General features: G+C 41.0%; 1 protein-coding gene across 1 annotated transcript in view; it reads right to left on the minus strand.

Annotated features, from left to right (window-relative positions):
- The window catches only part of LOC132889733 (von Willebrand factor A domain-containing protein 7-like), a 44,642-nt gene extending 19,932 nt beyond the window's left edge, over positions 1 to 24,710 (minus strand). The window contains exons 1-7 of the mRNA XM_060926528.1: positions 24,506 to 24,710; positions 24,143 to 24,411; positions 23,812 to 23,905; positions 11,212 to 11,325; positions 10,886 to 11,066; positions 10,406 to 10,575; positions 5,154 to 5,266 (exon numbers count right to left, since the gene is read on the minus strand). Coding sequence (XP_060782511.1) covers positions 5,154 to 5,266; positions 10,406 to 10,575; positions 10,886 to 11,066; positions 11,212 to 11,325; positions 23,812 to 23,905; positions 24,143 to 24,411; positions 24,506 to 24,710 — 1,146 coding nt within the window. The remainder of the gene's footprint in view (positions 1 to 5,153; positions 5,267 to 10,405; positions 10,576 to 10,885; positions 11,067 to 11,211; positions 11,326 to 23,811; positions 23,906 to 24,142; positions 24,412 to 24,505) is intronic.
- Positions 24,711 to 25,050: the final 340 nt, after the last annotated feature.

A 25,050-nucleotide genomic window follows, 5' to 3' on the forward strand; every position in this document is an offset into this window, starting at 1 on the left:
AAGGCTATTTCATGGGCAGGTGTGGGCAATTCCTTTGTTATGTCATTCTCAATTAAGCAGATAAAAGGCCTGGAGTTGATTTGAGGTGTGGTGCTTGCATTTGGAAGATTTTGCTGTGAAGAGAACATGCGGTCAAAGGAGCTCTCCATGCAGGTGAAACAAGCCATCCTTAAGCTGCAAAAACAGAAAAAACCCATCCGAGAAATTGCTACAATATTAGGAATGACAAAATCTACAGTTTGGTACATCCTGAGAAAGAAAGAAAGCACTGGTGAACTCATCAATGCAAAAAGACCTGGACACTCACAGAAGACAACAGTAGTGGATGATTGCAGAATAATTTCCATGGTGAAGAGAAACCCCTTCACAACAGCCAACCAAGTGAACAACACTCTCCAAGAGGTAGGCGTATCAATATCCAAATCTACCATAAAGAGAAGACTGTATGAAAGTAAATACAGAGGGATCACTGCACGGTGCAAGCCACTCATAAGCCTCAAGAATAAAAAGGCTAGATTGGACTTTGCTAAAAAACATCTAAAAAAGCCAGCACAGTTCTGGAAGAACATTCTTTGGACAGATGAAACCAAGATCAACCTCTACCAGAATGATGGAAAGAAAAAAGAATGGCGAAGGCGTGGTAAAGTTCATGATCCAAAGCATACCACATCATCTGTAAAACATGGCGGAGGCAGTGTGATGGCTTGGGCATGCATGGCTGCCAGTGGCACTGGGTCACTAGTGTTTATTGATGATGTGACACAGGACAGAAGCAGCCAGATGAATTCTGAGGTATTCAGAGACATACTGTGTGCTCAAATCCAGCCAAACTGATTGGTCGGCTTTTCATAATACAGATGGACAATGACCCAAAACATAAAGCCAAAGCAACCCAGGAGTTTATTAAAGCAAAGAAGTGGAATATTCTTGAATGGCCAAGTCAGTCACCTGATCTCAACCCAATTGAGCATGCATTTCACTTGTTAAAGACTAAACTTCAGACAGAAAGGCCCACAAACAAACAGCAACTGAAAACCGCTGCAGTAAAGGCCTGGCAGAGCATTAAAAAGGAGGAAACACAGCGTCTGGTGATGTCCATGAGTTCAAGACTTCAGGCAGTCATTGCCAACAAAGGGTTTTCAGCCAAATATTAGAAATGAACATTTTATTTACAATTATTTAATTTGTCCAATTACTTTTGAGCCCCTGAAATGAAGGGATTGTGTTTAAAAAAATGCTTTAGTTCCTCACATTTTTATGCAGTCATTTTGTTCAACCCACTGAATTAAAGCTGAAAGTCTGAACTTCAACTGCATCTGAATTGTTTTGTTCACAATTCATTGTGGTAAAGTACAGAACCAAAATTAGAAAAATGTTGCCTCTGTCCAAATATTTATGGACCTAACTGTAAGTGCAGACTCTGTGTATTTCTATGATGGAGGGGACCATTTGTCTTGTAAGATACAGCACAAAGCTTTGGAGAAGGAAAGCGGGATTATGGAATTGATAATGTCCACACATCAGAAATATGTGTTTAAAAAACAAACAAACAAAAAAACCCCAAACAAAAAAACATATCCCCCTTTTCCAGTGCCCAGACTTTTGGGCTAATCTAAGATTTTGGGCTGAAATTTTTTCTGAAACCTGTCAACCCTGGTTAATGATATTACATGGAACAGAGCAGAATGTATATTTAGTGTGCTTGCCTACTATTGTTCTTCTTAAGTTTACTTACAGTGCCTTGAAAAAGTATTCATACCCCTTGAACTTTTTCACATTTTTCCACCTTACAACCATGAACTTAAAACTTTTTTATTGAGATTTTATGTGATAGACCAACACAGAGTAGCACATAAATTTGAAGTGAAACGAAAATGATAAATGGTCTTCAAAATTTTAAACAAATAAAAATCTGAAAAATGTGGTGTGCATTAGTATTCAGCCCCCTGTACCTCTAAATACAATCCAGTGCAATCAATTGCCTTCAGAAGTCATCTAATTAGTTAAGAGAGTCCTACTGTGTGTAATTTACTCTCAGCATAAATACACTTGTTCTGTGAAGGCCTCAGTGGTTTGTTAGAGAACACTGAAGAACAAACAGCATCATGAAGACCAAAGAACTCACCAGACAGGTCAGGGATAAAGTTCTGGAGAAGTTTAAAGCAGGGTTAGGTTATAAAAAAATATCCCAAGCTCTGAACATCTCAAGAAGCACTGTTCAATCCATCATTCAAAAATGGAAAAAGTATGGCACAACTGCAAACCTACCAAGACATGGCCGTCCACCTAAACTGACAGAGCGAGCAAGGAGAGCACTGGTCAGAGAAGCAGCCAAGAGGACCATGATCACTCTGGAGGAGCTGCAGAAATCCACAGCTCAGGTGGGAGAATCTGTGCACAGGACAACTATAAGTCGTACACTCCACAAATCTGGCCTTTTTGGAAGAGTGGCAAGAAGAAAGCCATTGTTGAAAGACAGGCATAAGAAGTCCCGTTTGCAGTTTGCCAGAAGCCATGTAGGGGACACAGCAAACATGTGGAAGAAGGTGCTTTGGTCAGATGAGACCAAAGTTGAACTTTTTGGCCTAAATACAAAGCACTATGCGTGGCGGAAAACTAATACTGCTCATCACCCTGCACACACCATCCCCACTGTGAAACATGGTGGTGGCAGCATCATGCTATGGGGATGCTTTTCTTCAGCAGGGACAGGGAAGCTGGTCAGAGTTGATGGGAAGATGGATGGAGCTAATACAGGGCAATCCTGGAAGAAAATCTGTTGGAGGCTGCAAAAGACTTGAGACTGGGAAGGAGATTTACCTTCCAGCAAGACAATGACCCTAAACATACAGCCAGAGCTACAATGGAATGGTTTAGATCAAAGAATATTCATCTGTTAGAATGGACCAGTCAAAGTCCAGACCTAAATCCCATTGAGCATCTGTGGCAAGACTTGAAAATTGCTGTTCACAGACGCTCTCCATCCAATCTGGCTGAGCTTGAGCTATTTTGCAAAGAAGAATGGGCAAAAATTTCAGTGTCTGGATGTGCAAAGCTGGTAGAGACATACCACAAAAGACTTGCAGCTGTAATTGCAGCAAAAGGTGGCTCTACAAAGTATTGACGCAGGGGGGCTGAATACTAATACACACCACATTTTTCAGATTTTTGTTTGTTTAAAATTTTGAAGACCATTTATCATTTTCGTTTCACTTCATAATTATGTGCTACTCTGTGTTGGTCTATCACATAAAATCTCAATAAAAAACTTTTAAGTTCGTGGTTGTAAGGTGGAAAAATGTGAAAAAGTTCAAGGGGTATGAATACTTTTTCAAGGCACTGTATTCTGCCTTATTCCGACACGTTTTTTGGATCCACTACTCCTCCTAGGGCGTTCGAGATAGAGACACCGTTCCAACTCTGAGACGTCTGGCCCGAAGTGGTGTAGTGTGCTTGTATACAGCTTTTGGATCAACGCGCCCGTTCTCTTGTTCTTCTTTTGTTTTTTTTCTCATAGAGAATGAATAGGGCTCATGAATTGAATCATCCTACTCGAACACGCTCCATCGCAGATGCACCAAGCCTCATGTGACACATCAGGCCAACTCCCTCGACACATACATGCAACCGGTTCTGACCCGCACTCATATTTTTCTTTTCTTTTTGCTCATCCCTTTTTCCTCCATAGGCTTACATTGATTTTTGGCCCCATTGAAAATGAATGGTGTTTCAGGAGAAACACTTTCACTCTCCATCAATTTTTTTAACCAAGTGACCAAACATCAAGAAACTTCACTTGATGCCTCAGGCCAAGTCCCCGCACAGATCCATCCCCTCATCTGAGACCTGCACTCGTCTTTTCCTTGGTTTTCACGCATCTCTTTTTACCTCCATAGGCTTCCATTGATTTTTGGCCCCATTCAAATGAATGGAGTTTTGCTCAGTAACACTTCACCACACATCCACCAAACTTCATACGGCACCTCAGGCCAAATCACCATCACACACAAGATATCGGTTCTGACCCGCACTCGTCTTTGTCTTGCCTTTCATCTATCCATTTTTTCTCCATTTTGCCGCTAATCAATGGAAGCTTGACTGAGTCGTTCCTCCCTTACCCATAGGTGATGATGCATTTGGCAAGGATCTGCTCATTTGAGACTGACAGCAAATCAACTTCAACTCAATGGCCACTTTATTAGGAATACTTACACGCGCACACACAATAGCAATTAGCATATAAACATTCGCGTGTTACCATGCTAGCTGTTAGCATGGTACCCATTACGATATCATGCCTGCTGTTAGCTCGTGAGTTATTAGCATGCTCACCATTAGCATGTTATCATGAGAGCTGTTAACATGTTAGGATTAGCATGGTAGCATGCAGAGTTCACATGTTAGCGAGTTTAGCATGTTAGCGAGTTCGCCTGAGCATGTTATCATGCTAACTGTTAGCATGTCACCCTCAGCATGTTAGCATGCTAAAAAAGTTAACATACTAGCCATTAACATGTTAGCCTGTTAGCTGTTAGCATGATAGCTGTCAACATGATAGCTGTCAGCATATTAGCCTTAAAGTGTTAGAATTTTAACAAATAGCATGTTAATCATTAACATGGTAGAATGCTAGCTGTTTGCATGTTATCTATTAGCATGTTAGTATGCTAACTGTTAGCATGTTAGTATGCTAACTGTTAGCATGTTAGTATGCTAACTGTTAGCATGTTAGTATGCTAACTGTTAGCATGTTAGTATGCTAACTGTTAGCATGTTAGTTGTTAACATGTTGGTATTAGCATGTTGGCATGCTAGTTTTTAGCATGCTAGCAGTTCTGCTACAGCTCAGCAAGCACACTGCATTTTCTCTGCGGAAATGCAGTCTAGTTTTTATTTTGCTCTTTAAAAAAATTAGCTGCTAGACTGTATGCAAAACTAAGTCAAATTAATAATAAATGTCATCTTTAAAAACTTAAAAAGGTAGACTTTTAAAACATGACTTTGTTTTTAGAATCAGAAGTAGAGTTTATTTATTCTGACAAAATTATAACAGAAAAAAAGCAAGGAATCATTAATGACAGTAAAAGGCTTATTTCAACAAGATGACACTGAATGCACACTCAACACCAAATTACTCTATTACTGTATCGTACCTGGAGTGCCGAGAGAGACATTTCAGGAGCATCTCCTCCACCAGATGCTGTAAGCGCACCAAGTTGTTTTTTAAATATCTTAGGATCAGTTGTTCTTGTAAGTGGGCCATAATCTGAAAGAATGTGGAAAAACAGAGGAACTGTTTTTCTTTCCTTACTGACTTCCGCTTGTCTGTCAGGGTCATGGGTGAGCCAGTTGAACTAATCCACATGTGTTTGGACTGGAGGAGGAAACCCACACAGACATGTGACACCTATTTGTTTGTTGCTTGTACCATGTTTTAACCATTTTAGCCCTGCTTACATAAAAAATTGAGTATCTAATGTTTTTCTTTATACCATGGACACAGAAAATACTTTCTGATTTGCAGTGAAGGGGTTTGGGACGAGATAGTTATGTTAATAAATAAAAATTAGTTGCCAATTTTCATTAATTTGCAAGTAAAAAAAATGACAATACTGAGCATCATGCTGTTTTTCACCTTCATTATTTCCTGATATCAGAAACTCTGTGATAGGTGTTATCTCTTACATGTACTACACTCTCAGAAAATAAAGTACATTACTGTATCTTTAGCGTTCCAATGGCTTGTCACTGGATCAGTACCCTCTAAGGTACTTATGTGTACTCTTTATATACTGCATGGGAACATATATGTACCTTTTTGATCCTAAAAAGGTACACATAGTTACACTGAGGTCCAATAATGAGCCCCAGGGGTACTTTAGTATAGATTGTACCTTGGGGGATAGAAATGGGCTCCTACTGTACCCCTATTTCTGACAGTGTACAGCGCTGGTTAAATTCTCAAATGTGATTGGTCAGAAGATGTAGATTTTTTTTTTTTAATCTGACTGACGGTAGTTCCGACTGCAAGGCAGATCAAAGGTTTATATTATTGTACTCATTCTAAAATGGTATCATTTTGATAGATAGAGCCAGTATATGGACAAAAGTTTGTGGACACCTGACCTTCATAACTATACGTGCTTGTTGAACATATTGTTCCAAAGTTGGTTCATTTTTGCTACTATAAGCTCCCACTCTTTTGGGAAGGCATCCCACTAGAGTTTGAAGCATGGCTGTGGGGATTTGTGTTCATTCAGCCAAAAGAGCATTTGTGAGGTTAAGCAATGATGTTGGGTGAGGAAGCCTAGGGTGCAATCAGCATTCCCAGTTTATCCCAAAGGTGGGGTTGAGTGGGGATGAGGTCAGGGACCTGTGCAGGACACTTGAGTTTTTCCACTCCAACTTTTGCAAACTATGTCTTTGTTGACCTCACTTTGTGTACAGGGTCATTGTCATGCTGGCACAGGTTTTTGTTCTTTAGTTCCTGTGAAGAGAAAATTTAATTCTACAGCATGCAAAGACATTTCATACACTTCCGATTACGTTCATTATGTCTTATATTGAATATTGTTAGTTTTTTCTTTTTTATCAGACATCGTTTTCGCGTCAATCTTTCAAGGCGGCGAAACTCCTTGATGCTTTTATCTCCATAACTTATTCTTAATCTTTCGATTACGTTCATTATGTCTTATATTGAATATTGTTAGTTTTTTCTTTTTTATCAGACAACGACATTTCATACAGTTGTGTGAAGGTCAGGTGTCCGGATACTTTTGGCCATATAGTGTAAATTAACCTATACTAAACAGGTGACCACCTTCAAATACTTAGGTATTTATATTGACAGTAACCTGAGTTGGAGAACACAGGTGTCTAGCGTATGCGCCAGAGTTCACCAGCGCCTCCATTTCTTGCGTAGACTTTGTCTGTTTGGTGTCTGTAAAAATATCATGTTGATTTTCTTCAGAGCAACAATAGAATCAATTCTCCATTACGGTATTTCCAGTTGGTTTGGAAATCTGACAGTAAAGTCGAAGGCTCAGATTTTTAGTTTGGTTAAGACAGCAGGTAAGATCATGGGAACTCCCGCTCCTCTGAATCCGCAGGAGCTTTTTGAGCAATCAGTCATTAGTCAGGCTAAAGGTATTTTATCTGACAGTTCCCATGTGCTTTATTCTGAATATATACTTTTACACTCAGGGAGGAGATATAATGTCCCTTTATGTAAACATAACAGGTATAAACATTCATTCATCCCTCTTTCAATTAAGTTTCTGAATGATCAGAGGTGAATGTATGTGGGCTAATAAATGGATGGTGTATGTATGCATAGATGGAAGACTAGAATGTGTTATCTTTCTTTGGCTATTTTGCACAGGTTATTTAGAACTATGGTTCTTTTGTACATGTATGGAAATGTATGAATACAATTTATATATATGACTGTAGGAATGGTATTAATTTTTGTGAGATATCTAGGAATGTATAGATGTTATTGATTGGATGTATGGATAGGTATGCATGTATGGATATTACTTGAGTGGATGTTAGGTAGGTATGTTTGTATGTATGTATGAATGTATTAATGGTACTTGTTTGAATTGTTTGTATGTATCAATGTTAGGATTTTTAATTTGCACAGTTCACCTGGAGCAAAAATGCCAGATTGCACATATGTTCTTTTAGTTAATTAGATGTGTGTTTGTGTCCCTTTCTTGATGCAGCAATGTTCCCTGACTCTAAGCTAAATTTCTCCCTAGGGAGACCAATAAAGTTACTTTACTTTTACTATACCTACCACCAGGGTGCGATTTGTCAAAAAACCAGAAGGGGGGATTTTTTTTTTTATCATGAAACGTCACAAAATTAAGGTAACAATAGGCTAACAGCTCAATAACATCCAATGATATCAAATGAATAACACTAAATGAAAACGAACACTAAACCAGAGATAGTAAATTCATCTTCCTATCTCTCTGACTAAATACACGAACACTAACACAACAAAGTTCGCACTGCTTGTTGCGTTGCTGTGATGTTTCTCTCCCTCCGGATTAAATGGACAGTGACTCGAAAATCACTAAAATACATGAATACTAAATGAACAGTTTGCTCTGATGGCGCAGTTCATGTGGCCTTTTGTGCTTTTCCGTCGATGCGCTATCCACTGCGTTTCGCCCTTCTTTAATCCACATTTCGGCGAATTTCTCAGCAGGGAAGGAACGCATGTCTGACCCATTGACAGCGAGGAAAAGAAGGCTTTCAGTGTGGATACATTCATTCTGTTGCGCTCATCAGTAAGTATGTGATTCATGGCGCTAAATCCATGTTCACACTCTGGATATTGTTATTATCTACAATGTATCTATTTGCTGGGGACGTTCGTGAACATCAAAGCTGCCACTTCGGGTCATTTTGAAAGTGAGTGCAATGTAGACCATAGAAAACTGTGTCACAACATGCCTGTCATGCCAACTTTTTTTTTTGGTTTGTTTGTTTTATTGACGGGGTTGTCCCCGAGGATTTTTTTTTCAGCAGAGATAAAAAACAGAGGGGGGGATGATCCCCACCATCCCCCCCAGCAAATCGCACCCAGCCTACCACCACCTACCATACATGTCTAATATGCTTTTCTGTAAGATGTTTATATAAATTTATGGAAGGAAGGAAGTCTTTGGGACAGAAAACTGATTTTAGTACCTCAGTTACATGACAAGCTGCATTTTTTTCTCATTAACTTCACAAAAGCGGGAAAAAAGGGAATGATGGTTGCTGATACAATGTAAGTGATAACAGAACTCACTTGTTTAATGGAGGTACTAGAACATTAACTATAAATTGATACAAAAGTGGCATTCTCTAATTAACAAATATATACTGTAATGACTGGAAAACTGCTGTAGTATAACATCAGTTAAACATGATTGGCCATACAGTTGCAGTGTGCAAAGCAAGAATTTTGTCAGCACAATTGTCTATTGGTGGGTTGCATCCGACGTCACACCCACCTCATTAGATATGCAAGACATGAAGTGGTGGTCAGTGAAGCTCACTGTTCACAAAGCATTACTATCACTGGGGCGTCTTGCTAGCCATTAAAATGCCCTACACTTGTGTTGTTTTGGGCTGCTCAAATCAAACAAACTGTGAAACTGAAAAGTTTCTTCCAGGTTCCCCATGAAGTGATAAAGGGTGAAAGAAGAAAGGATTTTACCAAAAGACAATGGGAAAGGTGGCTCTTGAATCTTTCGCTGTGATGGAAGGGAGTGGAGTCAAAGAACACTTGAGCTTGCAGTGATCACTTTGTGAAAGGTTTGTACATTCCTCTGATTTATTTCGTTTGAATTTGCAAATCACCTTTCTCGCCATTTTCTGTTATTTCGTGATGTTTTGAAGTTCAGGAGACGCTTAAGTCCTCAGATGTGTTTTGGTTTATTGTTTGATCATGTTTGCCATATTGTAAACTAACATGTATGTTTTCACTTTATTTATCAGGATGTCTTAGCAATCTTTACAAGGATGATAATGTAGATTGGGCCCCTGCACTGAACGAGATAGATAAGATAATCAAAACGATCCACGTAAACACAAAAAGCAGAGCTCACGAGTTAACACCACAAAACTGCTTTCCTGGTCATGCAGTTACAGTGAGCTGTGATAACTTCTGTCCTGTTTCACCAATACCCAGGTCTTTAAAGGGGTTTCTGTGGATCTTTGTGAATGATTTACCTGGAAGAGTAGAGCAGGGAGGATTGAGAATTGAATGGCTGTGGTTTGTTTACACCTGATACTAAAACTTGTAGCATCCTAGCAACCATTGTAAAGATGCATACAAAAAGCCCAGAAAATCCTACTTACCTGGGCAAAAATGATACGGGATTTATTTGGTCATGTCTTGATCCCCAGATCTTTAACCCAGCCACATATAAAAGTTGTACTCCTCCATGCTCTTCCAGGATTACATCTTTGTGTCCATGTAGAACGATGTCTGCAGATGATGTCGGGGAACTCAATGGATGGATAATTTTCCAGCTCATAGGAAAAATCCTTCTTTGTTAACATGTAAGGATCTATTTCATTGCAAAGAGCAACTTTCTGAAGGTATCTTAACCGTGCATTGACCTCTAAACTGCGAAAATAGTTGGAGATGGTTTCACTAGCTCTTTACATAATGGTGGCCAAATTGGTTTGCCTGACCACCACTTCATTCACTGGAAGAAACTTGCAAGCAAAAGTCACATGACTGAATACAACCTATTCACTGTTCATATTACATTAAAGTCTGGAATCTTATCTATGCATCCAGGATGTATGTAATCACATCCACCATATTGTAGCAATATAGCATGCTATTTAGTGTGAATATTTTATAAACAAGCATTGTTCCAGGAATCAAACTTACCAGGGTCATTAAATGGCACGAGGATGTATTCTGAAGGTTGAGTTGCTGTGCCTGTTTGACTGTCAATGATGGATGAAGTAACTCTCCTGACCTCGGCAATGTCATCAGACATGCTGCCGGTGGTGTCAATAACAAAACACAGCACTGAAGTCTGACTGAGTCCCATCAGTCTGATAGATGAAAAAATAAAAGGTGTGATGCAAATAACTATACTATTGATCACATAAACCTGAGTTTTTATTCTAAAGATGAAGCAGAAGAAATAACTGCAAATATGACTTTAAAATGTGTAATTTCTTTAACACTCTTCTTGAGGAATCACAAAAGTATTGCTGTGAATAACGGCAAAACTGAAGCCAGAAAACTACACAAAGAGGCAAATGGAAATGGCACACCTACTTAAGGAAACAAGTACATATGAAATATGTGTTTTTATTTATATCATTGCTTAAATCCTGTTTTATATTATTCCTCAAATACCTAAGAAACGTAGAATCTCCAACTGTGGCTCGAATGTCTTGCAGTAGTTCTTTGGATGCAGCAGTGGCTACTGATGCTGCTATGCCATGGAGATAACCATGACTGGAGCTTAAGTCATCTTTATTTATGCCACCGTGACCCCAACTTGATAGATCAAAAAATCCTCCATGACTGCACTTTCCTTAAAATGAAATTACGTTTTAAACATTTAAAAGAGTTCATTTCTTTTCACTGTGGTTGAAATTACATTGTGGTTAAAACAATTTCTGAATAAAACAATTTTTGTATCTTCATCTCTAATAAATTTTAACTATTTACCAAATTACCTTTTGGTTTGGAAAAGCCAAAGTATCCTGATGTTAATTTCTGCTGGTTAATGATGTCTTCCAGGATGTTTCCTCTGCAGACATCACTATTACAAGGCCTGCATGTTTCAGAATCTGCCAAAACAGATGAAAAATGTATGTTGTATGAAATCAGACATCTCTGTTTTACTTTCAATACAATGTGGTCTGCTTATATATTCTCTGGTGCACAACTTAGATTGGGTCCAAAGGTTGTCATAACCAGGAGGTGGTCATGGGAACAAACTCCCACTATCTATAAAGTGCTCCCACACAGCATGTGTCTCCAATAGCCTCTGACGACCAAGTCCAACTCCTGGCCTGCTCGTGTGACTTAGCTTCTAAGCCTGGCAGAACTGTTTCTATTGAGAGGAGAAGGGGCAAAGGTGGATCTCAGGTGCCTTAAAACCAGTTGCTTCAAGTAGATGAAGCCTGTCAGACTGGGAAGGTAGCTCATCTATGGGAAGAAAAACCTTGATTTCAAACCTCTACAGCCTTGTAGCTATATGGAAAAGGCTTCAGGAGTAAACCTCAAGGAAAAATCCAGAGTGGCGCCCCAAGGCAATGGGATCATCGACATCGATTTCCTTCCGGCAGCTTCTGCAGTCAACCTGGTGCGAAATGTATTGCCCTGCATTCCTTTGGATCACACTGGCAAGGCAGAGAAGGGGATTCAGGAGTCTGGGCAGACCTGACTCTCCATACATCTTGCCCAGTTTTCTGCTCCCTGGGAGGTCATTTCAATGCTGCTGCAAAGCAGCAAATACATCATGGGAGGCAGCAGTTATGAGTGATAAGTCCAACCTGATTGGCATAAGGTAGGGCTCTATGGGTTGCCTCTGTCAGTGGGAGGGATCATCGTGTCCCCCTGGTCAGGTACCGCCCGCCTCAAGCTGGGCAGCCCCTGGTCAGTAAGGTGCCGAACCATCACAGTCTGTCTGCTTCAGTAGGTGCCTGGAGCTTGCATTCATCGCTCAACAAACAGATTGCAACATCACACTAAGCCAAACAACAAGGAAGAAGAAATTACCAGCTCTACAACTAGTGACCTGGAATGTCAGGACCATGTGTCCTGGCCTATCTGATGACTTGCGCTAAATCGATGACTCAAGATAAACAGCTGTAATTGATGCTGAACTGTCCAGACTCAATGTGGACATAGCTGCTCTTCAAGAGACGAGGTTTGCAGAAAATGGCACACTATGCATGAAGGACTATACCTTTCTCTGTCAGGGAAGAGCCAAAGGGAAGTATAACTGCATGGTGTTGGATTTGCTGTGAAGAACAACTTGCTGTCTGCAATAGAACCACCATCTGATGGCACATATTGAGCATTTATGCCCCAACTCTCTGCTCTGCCATGGAGGTCAAAGATCAGTGTAGATGTCAGAGCAGGCGGGTGGAGCACAGAAGGACGGCAGGCCAGAACTGAGTTCCAAAAACTCTTTTTTATTTGCACTTTTCAGTACGAACATATACTCTCCCAGCCACACACACACAAGTCATCTGGTGCGGGAGAGAGCTCCCTTCCTCTGCCCTCTCTCTCTTTATATAGGGCGTGGTTGCTGGGAAGACACACAAACACAGGTTAATTCACATCAGGTGTAGTGATTCTGCCACTTACCTTCCCTGACTCCGCCCTCTGGTCACAGACCGACGCTTGACCACGCCCCCACTGCCACAATCAGTTTAACAAAGATCTTTGTACTGCTGTTGGGAAGGGACCAGACTTGGAGCACTTGTTTCTGCTTGGGGATTTCAATGCTGGAGTGGGTGGAGAGCACGACTCCTGGCCTGACTGCCTTGGATATTTTGGGATTTGCAGAATGAATGTAAATGGACAGAGACTGCTGGAACTTTGTACCTATTGCAAGCTCTGCATCTGCAACATGTTCTTCACCACAAAGCCACACCACAAAGTATCCTGGATGCACCCATGATCCCATCACTGGCACCAGCTGGACTTAATCATTACCAGAAGAGCCCAGCTAAAGAATGTACTCCCCACACACAGCTACCACAGCACAGATTGTGATACAGATCACACTGTGGTATGCAGCAATTCCACCACTCCAAGTGTTCTGGTCCCCACCCATTAACACTGCAATGATTCTTGGTCCTGAACTCTGCACTCAGTGTGCTAACTCTGTTAAGGAGACCCTGGAGGGCCAACAAGCAACCAAGGGAAACAACCAACCTAAGAGAAATGGAACTTCCTGTGGCACACCATCCACAGCACAGCCTTGTCTACATTTTGCAAGAAAAAAAAAAGACAAAATCCAGACTGGTTCTATGAGAGTCACTCCCAACCTGTCACTGAAGTCAAATGTGAAGCCTTGGTGAACTACAAGAGGGTGCCATCAGCCAAAAACCTCTCTGATCTGAGAACAGCAAGGAATAATGCTCAGACAATCACAAGATGCTGTGCCAACCTGTATTGGCTGAACTTATGTCACAGTATCCAACAGGCTGCTGACACTGGGAATACACATGGGGTCTATAAAGGCATGCAGAAAGCCCTTGGACCAAATGCAAGGAAAACAGCTCCCCTGGAATCAGAGCATTTTTTAAGGATTTTCCACTAGGAGACCAACTGGTCTGGGCAATACAATCACAGGCCCCAGAGTCCATGCGGCTGCACCGCTGCGACATATTCTGTGATGCAAATTGCCGCATTATGAATCCTCGTTTCAGCCAGCATAATATCAACATAGTTAATGCAGTGCCAAGTTTTCCTTGTTAAATGTATACTTACATGGTACTTGGTTAATTAATTTCAACCGATTGAACCAGATGATAAGACATAACTTGGTTTAAAATTTGCACCTTGGAGTTGGTCCAGAACTTCACTTACCTTGATTCTACAATCTCCAGCGACCTTTCCCTTGAGGCCAAGATCAACAAGTGCATCAGCAAAGCAGCATCTGCCATGCCAAGACTGTCCAAAAGAATGTGGGAAAACAAGCTGACCACAAACACCAATATCTTGGCATACAGCGCTGGTGTGTTGAACACCCTACTCTATGGCAATGAAATCTGGACAGGTTATGCCTGACAGGAACATCGCCTCAATGGCTTCCATCTGTGTTGCTTGTGACACATCTTGGGTATATCCTGGCAGGGCAGAGTACCAAACAAGGATGTCCTCAAGCAGGTGAACACGCCAAGCATGTTCGCATTGCTGTCCCAAAGAGGCCTCCAATGGCTTGCCCATATACATTGCATAGAGGAAGGACACCTCCCAAAGGATGTCCTCTACAGTGAACTTGCATCAGGCTCAAGACCAGTTGGCCATCCAATGCTGCATTATAAGCATGTGTGCAAGATGGACATGAAGTCCGCTGAAATCAACCTCGACTCATGGGAGACAGCTACACTTGATTGAAGCAACTGGTGTTGTATTGTCTGGAAAGGTGTTAACAGAGCTGAGGCCAGGAGGGAACATTTGTGACATGACAGAAAGGAACAACAAAGAGCGAGAGCATCCTCCACACTCTCGTTAACAACAGCATACATATGCAGTAACCGTGGCAAAGATTGCCACTCAAGAATTGGACTTTAGAGTCACAGCAGATGCTGCTCAAATGCAGCTACAGTGGTGCTTGAAAGTTTGTGAACCCTTTAGAATTTTCTATATTTCTGCATAAATATGATCTAAAACATCATCAGATTTTCACACAAGTCCTAAAAGTAGATAAAGAGAGCCCAGTTAAACAAATGAGAGAAAAATATTATACTTGGTCATTTATTTATTGAGGAAAATGATCCAATATTACATATCTATGAGTGGAAAAAGTATGTGAACCTTTGCTTTCAGTATCTGGTGTGACCCCCTTGTGCAGCAATAACTGCAACTAAACATTTCCGGTAACTGTTGATCAATCCTGCACACCAGCTTGGAGAAATTTTAGCTCATTCCTTCATACAGAACAGCTTCAACTCTGGGATGTTGGTGGGTTTCCTCACATTAACTGCTCACTTCAGGTCCTTCCACAACATTTCAATTGGATTAAGGTCAGGACTTTGACTCGGCCATTCCAATATAACTTTATTCTTCTTTAACCATTCTTTGGCAGAATGACTTGTGTGCTTAGGGTCATTGTCTTGCTGCATGACCCACCTTCTCTTGAGATTCAGTTCATGGACAGATGTCCTGACATTTTCCTTTAGAATTCGCTGGTATAATTCAGAATTCATTGTTCCATCAATGATGGCAAGCCATCCTGGCCCAGATGCAGCAAAACAGGCCCAAACCATGATACTACCACCACCATGTTTCACAGATAGGTTAAGGTTCTTATGCTGGAATGCAGTGTTTTCCTTTATTCAAACATAACGCTTCTCATTTAAACCAAAAAGTTGTATTTTAGTTTAATCCGTCCACAAAACATTTTTCCAATAGCCTTCTGGCTTCTCCACATGATCTTTAGCAAAGTGCAGACGAGCAGCAATGTTCTTTTTACTTCTGTAAAGCACATTGAACTGCCACTGTGTATGAAATGTGCTATATAAATAAACTTGCCTTGCCTTGCCTTTTGGAGAGTGGTGGCTTTCTCCTTGCAACCCTGCCATGCACACCATTGTTGTTCAGTGTTCTCCTGATGGTGGACTCATGAACATTAACATTAGCCAATGTGAGAGAGGCCTTCAGTTGCCTAGAAGTTACCCCGGGGTCCTTTGTGACCTCGCTGACTATCACACGCCTTGCTCTTGGAGTGATCTTTGTTGGTCGACCACTCCTGGGAAGGGTAACAATGGTCTTCAATTTCCTCCATTTGGACACAATTTGTCTGACCTGTGGACTGGTGGAGTCCAAACTTTAGAGATGGTTTTGTAACCTTTTCCAGCCTGATGAGCATCAACAACGCTTTTTCTGAGGTCCTCAGAAATCCCTTTTGTTCATGCCATGATACACTTCCACAAACGTGTTGTGAAGATCAGACTTTGATAGATCCCTGTTCTTTAAATAAAACAGGGTGCCCACTCACACCTGATTGTCATCCCATTGATTGAAAACACCTGACTCTAATTTCACCTTCAAATTAACTGGTAATCCTACAGGTTCACATACTTTATCCACTCACAGATATGTAATATTGGATCATTTTCCTCAATAAATAAATGACCAAGTATAATATTTTTGTCTCATTTGTTTAACTGGGTTCTCTTTATCTACTTTTAGGACTTGTGTGAAAATCTGATGATGTTTTAGGTCGTATTTATGCAGAAATATAGAAAATTCTAAAGGGTTCCGGCACAGTCCATCACCGCGACGATGACAACCAAGATTATTTCCCACTTTTACATGGCTTTGTTGAATACTTGATCTTGACTGATCAATTATGGCATTCTTTAGTCTATTTCTGTATAACAGACTGCTGCTATGAATAACAGACTATAGTTTTGGACCATGTCTTTAACAGAAGTGAAAATCATTTTTAATCAATACACTGCAAAAAATAATATCTTAGCAAGTGAAAATATCTTGAAAATAGTTGAAACAATCTAGCATTTCCTATTAGAAGAATACAAGACACCAATTCTGAGATTATTAAACCTAGTTCTAGATTGCAACCAACTTATTCTAAGATGACTTATCAAGTAAACATATCTGTCCATGCAGCAAGATAATTTCACTTATATTAAGGAATTTTCTCCTCATTTTCAGTTTTCAAATTTTTTGCAGTTTATTGATATTTTATGTTGAATATTTTGTGTCAAATTATTGATTTCTTTCGTAAGTAATGAAATAATGAAATAAACCCCTTCAGGGTGGTTCAAGACCTGCATCATCCTGCTGGGGTTTATTTTGCAGTAATTGCCAGCTCACTGTACATTATCCCTTACTTAATGTTCCAGTATCCTTTTATTTGTCACATATACAATACACCAGTGATCCATAATGTTAAAAATGCCTGCCTAATATTGTATAGGTCCCCCTTGTGCCACCGAAACAGCTCTCACCCATTAAAGCATGGATTCCACAAGACCTCTGATGGTGTTCTTTGGTAGCCGGCACCAACACATTAGCAGCAGATCCTGTAAGTCCTATAAGTTGTGTGTGTGTGTGTGTGTATAATAAACTTTATTTGCCAGGTATGTGAACACATACGAGGAATTTGACTCCAGTTTCACTTCGCTCTCTTGGTGCAAACAGATAAAAAGCGTAGAAAAAAACAAAAAGCTATGTACATGTAGAAGGGTAAATATATGTATAGACAGCATAATGCAAGGATGAATTAGTAAATATAAATATACAGTGTGCACAGAATGATGGTATGAGTGTGCAGATATTTCACAGTTGTTGTTACTGATATTTGAGTCCGGTTTTAGCTGTTCATCACAGAGACAGCCTGAGGGGAAAAAACTGTTCTTGTGTCTGGTTGTTTTTGCGTACAGTGTTCTGTAGCGTCTCCCAGAGGGGAGAAGTTTAAACAGTTTGTGACCAGGGTGTGATGGGTCTGCAGAGATGTTACCTGCCCATTTCCTGACTCTGGACAGGTACAGGTCTTGGGTGGAGGGCAGACTGACAATAATTTTCTCTGCAGACCTTATTGTCCGTTGCAGTCTGTTCTTGTCCTGTTTGGTGACCGATCCAAACCAAACAGTGATGGAAGAGCAGAGAACAGACTGAATGATGGCAGAGTAGAATTGTGTCAGCAGCTCCTTAGACAGGTTGAGCTTCCTGAACTGGCGCAGAAAGTACAACCTCTGCTGGGCCTTTTTGGTGATGGTGACTGTGTTGGTCTCCCACTTCAGGTCCCGGGAGATTGTGGAACCCAGAAACCTGAAGGTTTCAACAGCAATCACAATGTTGTTGGTGATGGTGATGGGTGGCAGGGTGGGGTGGGGTGGGGTGGGGCTCCTCCTAAAGTCCACTGTCATCTCCACAGTTTTGAGCGTGTTCAACTCCAGATTGTTCTGACCGCACCAACAGACCAGCCGTTCAACCTCCCATCTGTATGCAGACTTGTCACTGTCTCGGATGAGACCGATGACCATTGTGTTGTCTGCAAATTTCAGGAGTTTAACAGATGGGTCTCTTGAGGTGCAGTTGTTGGTGTAAAGGGAGAAGAGCAGTGGGGAGAGCACACACCCCTGGGGGGCGCCAGTGCTGATAGTCCAGGTGCTGGATGTGATACTCCCCAGCCTCACCTGCTGCTTCCTGTCGGTCAGGAAGTTTATAATCCACTGACAGGTGGAGGAGGGCACAGTGAGCTGGGCGAGCTTGGTGTGAAGGATATCTGGAACGATGGTGTTGAACACCGAACTGAAGTCCACGAACAGGATCCTGGCATACGTCCCTGCAGAGTCAAGGTGTTACAGGATATAGTGCAGTCCCATATTGATTGCATCATCTGCTGACCTGTTTGCCTGGTAGGCAAACTGCAGGGGGTCCAGCAGGGGATCTGTGATGACCTTCAGGTGTGACAACACCAGTCTCTCAAAGGACTTCATGACTACAGATGTGAGGGCTACAGACCTGTAGTCATTCAATCCTGTGATGGTGGTTTTCTTGGGAACCGGGATTGTTGTGGAGCATTTGAAGCATGAGGGGACTTCACACAGCTCCAGGGATCTATTGAAGATCTGGGTGAAGATGGGGGCCAGCTGATCAGCACAGACCTTCAGACAGGAGGGTGACACACCATCTGGACTGGGTGCCTTCCTGATCTTTTGTCTGCGAAAAAGCTGACAAACATCCTCTTCACAGATCTTGAGTGCTGGTGTGGGGTCAGAGGCGAGAGGAGGCAGAATAGCAGGGGGTGTAAATGAATCTTTAATGTCTGAGGGGGAGAGAGGTGTGAATGTGTCAAATCTGCAGTAGAACACATTCAACTCGTCAGCCAGTTGATGGTTCATTGCAGTGTTGGGGGATGGTCTCCTGTAGTTGGTGATGTTCTTCAGGCCTCTCCACACTGACGCCGGATTGTTGGCTGAAAGGCTGTTTTTGATCCTTTCAGCGTAGCTCCTCTTAGCTGCTTTCACCTCTTTCGTCAGTGTGTTTCTGGCCTGTTTGTACAGGACTCTGTCCCCACTTCTGTAGGCCTCCTCCTTGGCCTGGCGAAGCTGCCTGAGTTTTGTAGTGAACCAGGGTTGTTTGTTGTTGTATGTGCGGAAGGTCTTGGTGGGCACACACATATCCTCACAAAAACTGATGTAAGATGTCACGGTATCAGTTAGTTCATGCAGGTCTGAAGCTGCAGCCTCAAAAACACTCCAATCAGTGCAGTCAAAGCAGGCTTGTAGTTCTACTTTGGCCTCATCAGACCATCTCCTCACCGTCTTTACCACAGGCTTAGCAGATTTCAGCTTCTGCCTGTAGGTCAGGATAAGATGAACAATGCAGTGATCAGATAGTCCCAAGGCTGCACGGGGGACAGAGTGGTATGAGTCCTTTAAAACAGTGTAACAATGGTCCAGAGTGTTTGTGTCCCTAGTGGGACACTTAATGTGCTAATTATATTTTGGCAGTTCGTGGCTGAGGTTTGCTCTGTTAAAGTCTCCCAAAACAATGAGCAAAGAGTCCAGGTGTTTTTTCTCCACATTGGTTATCTGGTCAGCCAGGTGTTGTAACGCCTCAGTAACACAAGCCTGAGGAGGGATGTAGACTCCAACCAGATCTGAATCCAACAGTGGCCTTAGATGTGTGTTTAGTCATGTTGGAAAAGTGCACGACGACCAAGGGCATGGAGTGATGGTGGCATCTTCTCTTTCAGTATAGAGCAATACATCTGTGAAGTCATGATGCCATCAATGAAATGCAGCTCCCCGACACCAGCAGCACACATGCAGCCCCACATAAGGACACTGCCACCACCATGTTTCACTGTAGGCACCATGCATTTTTCTTTGTATTCCTCACCTTTGTGATGCCATACAGTTTTGAAGCCATCAGTTCCAAAAACATTTGTCTTGGTCTCATCACTCCAGAGTATAGAGTCCCAGTAGTCTTCATCTTTGTCAGCATGGGCCCTGGCAAACTCTAGGCAGGCTTTTTTGTGCCTGGGCTTTAGGAGAGGCTTCTTTCGTGGACGGCATCCATGCATGCCATTCCTCTGCAGCGTACGCTGTATTGTGTCACAGGAAATAGTCACCCCAGTTTGGCTTTCTACTTCTTTAGATAACTACAGTGAACTTGCATGCCGATTTTCTTCAACCCTTCTCATCAGAAGACGCTTCTGTCGAGGTGTTAACTTCCGTGGACGACCTGGACGTCTCTGTGAGATGGTTGCAGTTCCATCTTTCTTAAATTTTTGCACCGCTTTTGCTACAGTATTCTGACTGCTAAGTAAAGCTTTGCTGATCTTCTTGTAGCCTTCACCTTTGTGGTGTAAAGAAATTATTTTCTTTGGGGAATTCTGAAAAGACAAGTTGAGCATCACTCTCCATCCAGCATCCAGTCACTAAAAGAGGTCATTGTTGAAGAATGGAAAAGATTGATGTTGCAAAATGTCACTAACTTGTTCATTCCATGCCTCGAAGACTTGGTGCTGTCATTAAAAATCATGGAGGCCATACAAAGTACTAGATTTAGTAGTTTTTGCTGTGGGGTGTACTCATTTTTGCACCACCCTAATTTGAGTAAAACTGAAAAAACTTAGTGTAATCTAAGTTATATTATTAACCTTACTTTCATATTATAAGTTAAACAGATGTTATATTAAACTTTGTCTTGTGAACATTTTGGAAATTGTTTGTGTTCATTGAGATATTGTTTAAAATATTACTTTTCAAAGGGGGTGTACTCATTTACGCCGAGCACTGTATGTGTGCGCGTGTGTTTGTGTGTGTGTTTGTATTTTCACTTATACATAATGAACTTACAGTATATATAAGTTAAGTTCATTATGTATAAGTGAAAGTGCACACACACACACACACACACACACACACACACACATATATATATATATATATATATATATATATATATATATATATATATATATATATAAAATTGTTGTAAATTTTGTTAATTATGCCTTTGATATCATGATAATGTGTAAATAATGTAGCGTATTTACATTGGTTGTAAATCAAATAGGAAGTGATTTATTCAAGTTGTGAGGTGGGTCCTCCATGGATTAAACCTGTTTTTGTCCAGCACATATCACAGATACTAGATCAGATTGAGATCTGAGGAATTTGGACACCATGTCAACACCTTGAACTCTTTGTCATGTTTCTCAAATGATTTCTGAACAATTTTTGTCATGTGGAATGGCACCTTATCCTGCTGAAAGGAATACTCTTGCCATGAAGGGGTGTACTTGCTCTGCAACAATGTATAGGTAGGTAGTCTGTGTCAAAATAATGTCCACATGAATACCAGGACCCAAGGTTTCCCAGCGTAACACTGCCCAGAACATCACACTGCCTCTGCTGGCTTGCCTTCTTCCCATAGTGCATCCTGGTGCCATCTCTTCCCCATGGTAAGTGACTCACATACACCCAGCTGTCCACATGATGTAAACGAAAATGTGATTCATCAGACCAAGTCACCTTCTTCCATTGCTCCATGGTACAGGTCTGATGCTTACGTGCACATTGTAGGATCTTTTGGTGGTGGACAGGGGTCACTCTGACTAGTCTGAGGTTACACAGACCCATACACAGCAAGCTGTAATGCACTGTGTCTTCTGACTCCTTTTCACCATAGCCAGCATTAACTTTTTCAGCAATTTGTGCTACAGTAACTCTTCTGTGGGATTGGACCAGATGGGCTAGCCTTTGCTCTCTGTGCGAATCAATGAGCCATTGGTACTGATGACCCGTCACTGTTTTCCCAGTTGTCCTTCCTTGAACCACTTTTGGTAGGTACTAGCCACGGCATACCAGGAACATCCTACAAGATCTGTCATTTTGGAGATGCTTTGACCCAGTCATCTAATCATCATAATTTTACCCTTGTCAAAGTCACTCAGATATTGCCCATTTTTCCTGCTTCCAACACATCAACTTCAAAATCTGACCACGTTCTGCTTAATATATCCCACCCATTGACATGTGCCAATGAGATAATCACTGTTAGTCACTTCATGTATCAGTGCTTTTAATGCTGTGGCTGATTGGTGTATGTTACAGTACAGTGAAATTGTTTTCGTTCCATGTCCTAACTTGTTTGGCAGTTGGTGTCAGAGAGGAGGGTCAGCCATGATACAGAATCTCATCTCATCTCATTATCTCTAGCTGCTTTATCCTGTTCTACAGGGTCGCAGGCAAGCTGGAGCCTATCCGAGCTGACTATGGGCGAAAGGCGGGGTACACCCTGGACAAGTCGCCAGGTCATCACAGGGCTGACACATAGACACAGACAACCATTCACACTCGCATTCACACCTACGGTCAATTTAGAGTCACCAGTTAACCTAACCTGCATGTCTTTGGACTGTGGGGGAAACCGGAGCACCCGGAGGAAACCCACGCAGACACGGGGAGAACATGCAAACTCCACACAGAAAGGCCCTCGCCGGCCATGGGACTCGAACCCAGGACCTTCTTGCTGTGAGGCGACAGCGCTAACCACTACACCACCGTGCCGCCCAGAATCATAATGCTATATTAAATCATTACACAACCCTCCAATTTTTAATTCCTGCCCCATAAGAATAAGCAAGAACAGTGCATCTACACCTACACAGAGAAGGATGCTATAATTCCATGATAAAGACATATTTAAAAAAAACATTTGAGAGTTCAGGAGTGATGAGACCTTCACAACCACTAGATCTTGACCCAGTTCAACACTTGTCAGAGATTTTGGTGTGGTGTGTTAGACAGGGCTGTCTACCACCATAATCAAAACACCAATCAAGGCTGAGGCTTTTGGAAGAATGATGTTCATCGTTCCTGTACAGTTTCAAAGACTTGTAGAATCTCTGCTAAAGAGCAATGAAGCTGTTTTTGTGATTTGTAGTAAACTGACATGTTACTATGACAGCAAGTTGTTTTACCTTTGTCAACCATCTGTGATTTACAGGTAGATAGACAGACAAGTGTCTTTAAAACTGGAATTGTTAAGTGGAGTTTTTCATGATTAATTTGATGAACTGGAAATCAAAACAGAATCAAAAATGGCCGAAACACAAAAGACAAACAATTCACCGAGTTATTCAAGAAATGAGCAATGAAGAGTGTTCAGAAACCGCTAACAGAAATTCAATTTTGAAAATCACTCGCTGTTTATTCTGCATGCCTGACTCAACTATATTACAAATATGATGTGACTGAAAGTAGCATCACGCCTCATTATAATGACCGTCTATTTTAATCTTAGAAATAAAAAAGCCATATAATAAACTCTTTAAACTCTGTAAAGCTCAGGATTTATGGGAAAATATCAGACTTTGGTCTTTTTGTATGGCCTTTGCCTCCGGCTCAGTCTGTACTGTCAAGACCTCGGTCTGATAATTTCCTGTAAAGACCTTGCACTCAGTTAATACAGTAAGTAGCTAATATACTATTATGCATATATCAGTTATATATGCACACACAAATTAAAACTGAATGCACTGTACAATCAGCAGGAAAAACACGTTAACACACCAAAAAAAAAACACCCACACAGTGTTCATTTACCTGCTATGTTGCTGATTGGGGCGTTTCGTTTAATCAGGTTGGAGTAAGGTTTTCTCTGTCCCAGTTCAATCCAGTTACTATGACTGTAAAAATCCTTAGGGAAAGACATGAAACAGGGTCAAAATTACAACACAATCACTGCAAATTCAGTTAGGCTGTGAATGTTTATGGTGCAATAAATAATTAAGTCTTGCATTCTGCTTAATACCAAGCAACTAATCTCCCTTTAAACTAGAACACCTCTTTAGCTATTATAGCATTGCAACTTTAATGCCTTTTAAATTAGTTTGTAAATACACATCATATTTTCATTTCAATTATTGTTCCATACCTGCAAGGTGTGTAGGATGCTGCCAAGTGCCTCTCTCGCAGTTACATAGCTCTGATCCTTGACATTGAATTTGATAGCAGAAAGTCCATCAGTAATAATTTGACGTCCAGACAAGAAGAGCTCATTAACAAAATGGTAACCTCCATTAGCAAAATACCGAAAATCAATCCAGGCATTGGATCTGGTTATCTTGTTAATGCTTTTTTGAAATGAAGTGATTGAATCAGACTTACAAGCTTTTGCCACTGATGCTATTGTCAGTGGGCTTGCTGTGATAAGAAAGACACACACACAATCCACGATAAAAAATGTATATATTTTTATGAGCAATAGCTTTATATTTCAATAGATATCAAGTTTTGCTCACCATAACAAAATTGTTTCCCGCCTGTTGTGCTTGAAATTTACAGACATCGGCTGTTGTCTGTAAAATTGCATCAACAGTTATGTCACGATGTGTCTTGGAATTCTTCTTCCAAAGCATAAAAGCCAGAGATGGACTTGTCATGAGGAGTAGTGTGTAGAAATATATCAATATTTGGATCTGTAGATTGGTGGTGATCATCATTAAAACTGTGAGAAGGAAAAAAAAATCAAAATAAAGTTAATGTCATTATTTTACATTTATTTCCATTTATATTTCTTGAAGAATTACATTAATAAAAATTTTAGTATAGCCCATACCTTAAAGCTTTAGTCTCTCGATGACTTTAGTGGACCTGCGCTCTGTAGTACTGAAGATTCCTTTGTGCAGTCTTTGAGTGTCAAAAATAAAACCCACTCCCATGAAGAAACTTGATGAACATCACATTATAACACCTTGGCTCTTTTTGAATACATCACAGTTCCAGTGAAAAGTTTGTATTCCCTCATTCATAGGATTTTCCTATGGATGAGGAAACTTGATA

This window comes from Neoarius graeffei, chromosome 7 (assembly GCF_027579695.1).
Source record: "Neoarius graeffei isolate fNeoGra1 chromosome 7, fNeoGra1.pri, whole genome shotgun sequence".
Taxonomy (NCBI): Eukaryota; Metazoa; Chordata; class Actinopteri; order Siluriformes; family Ariidae; genus Neoarius; species Neoarius graeffei.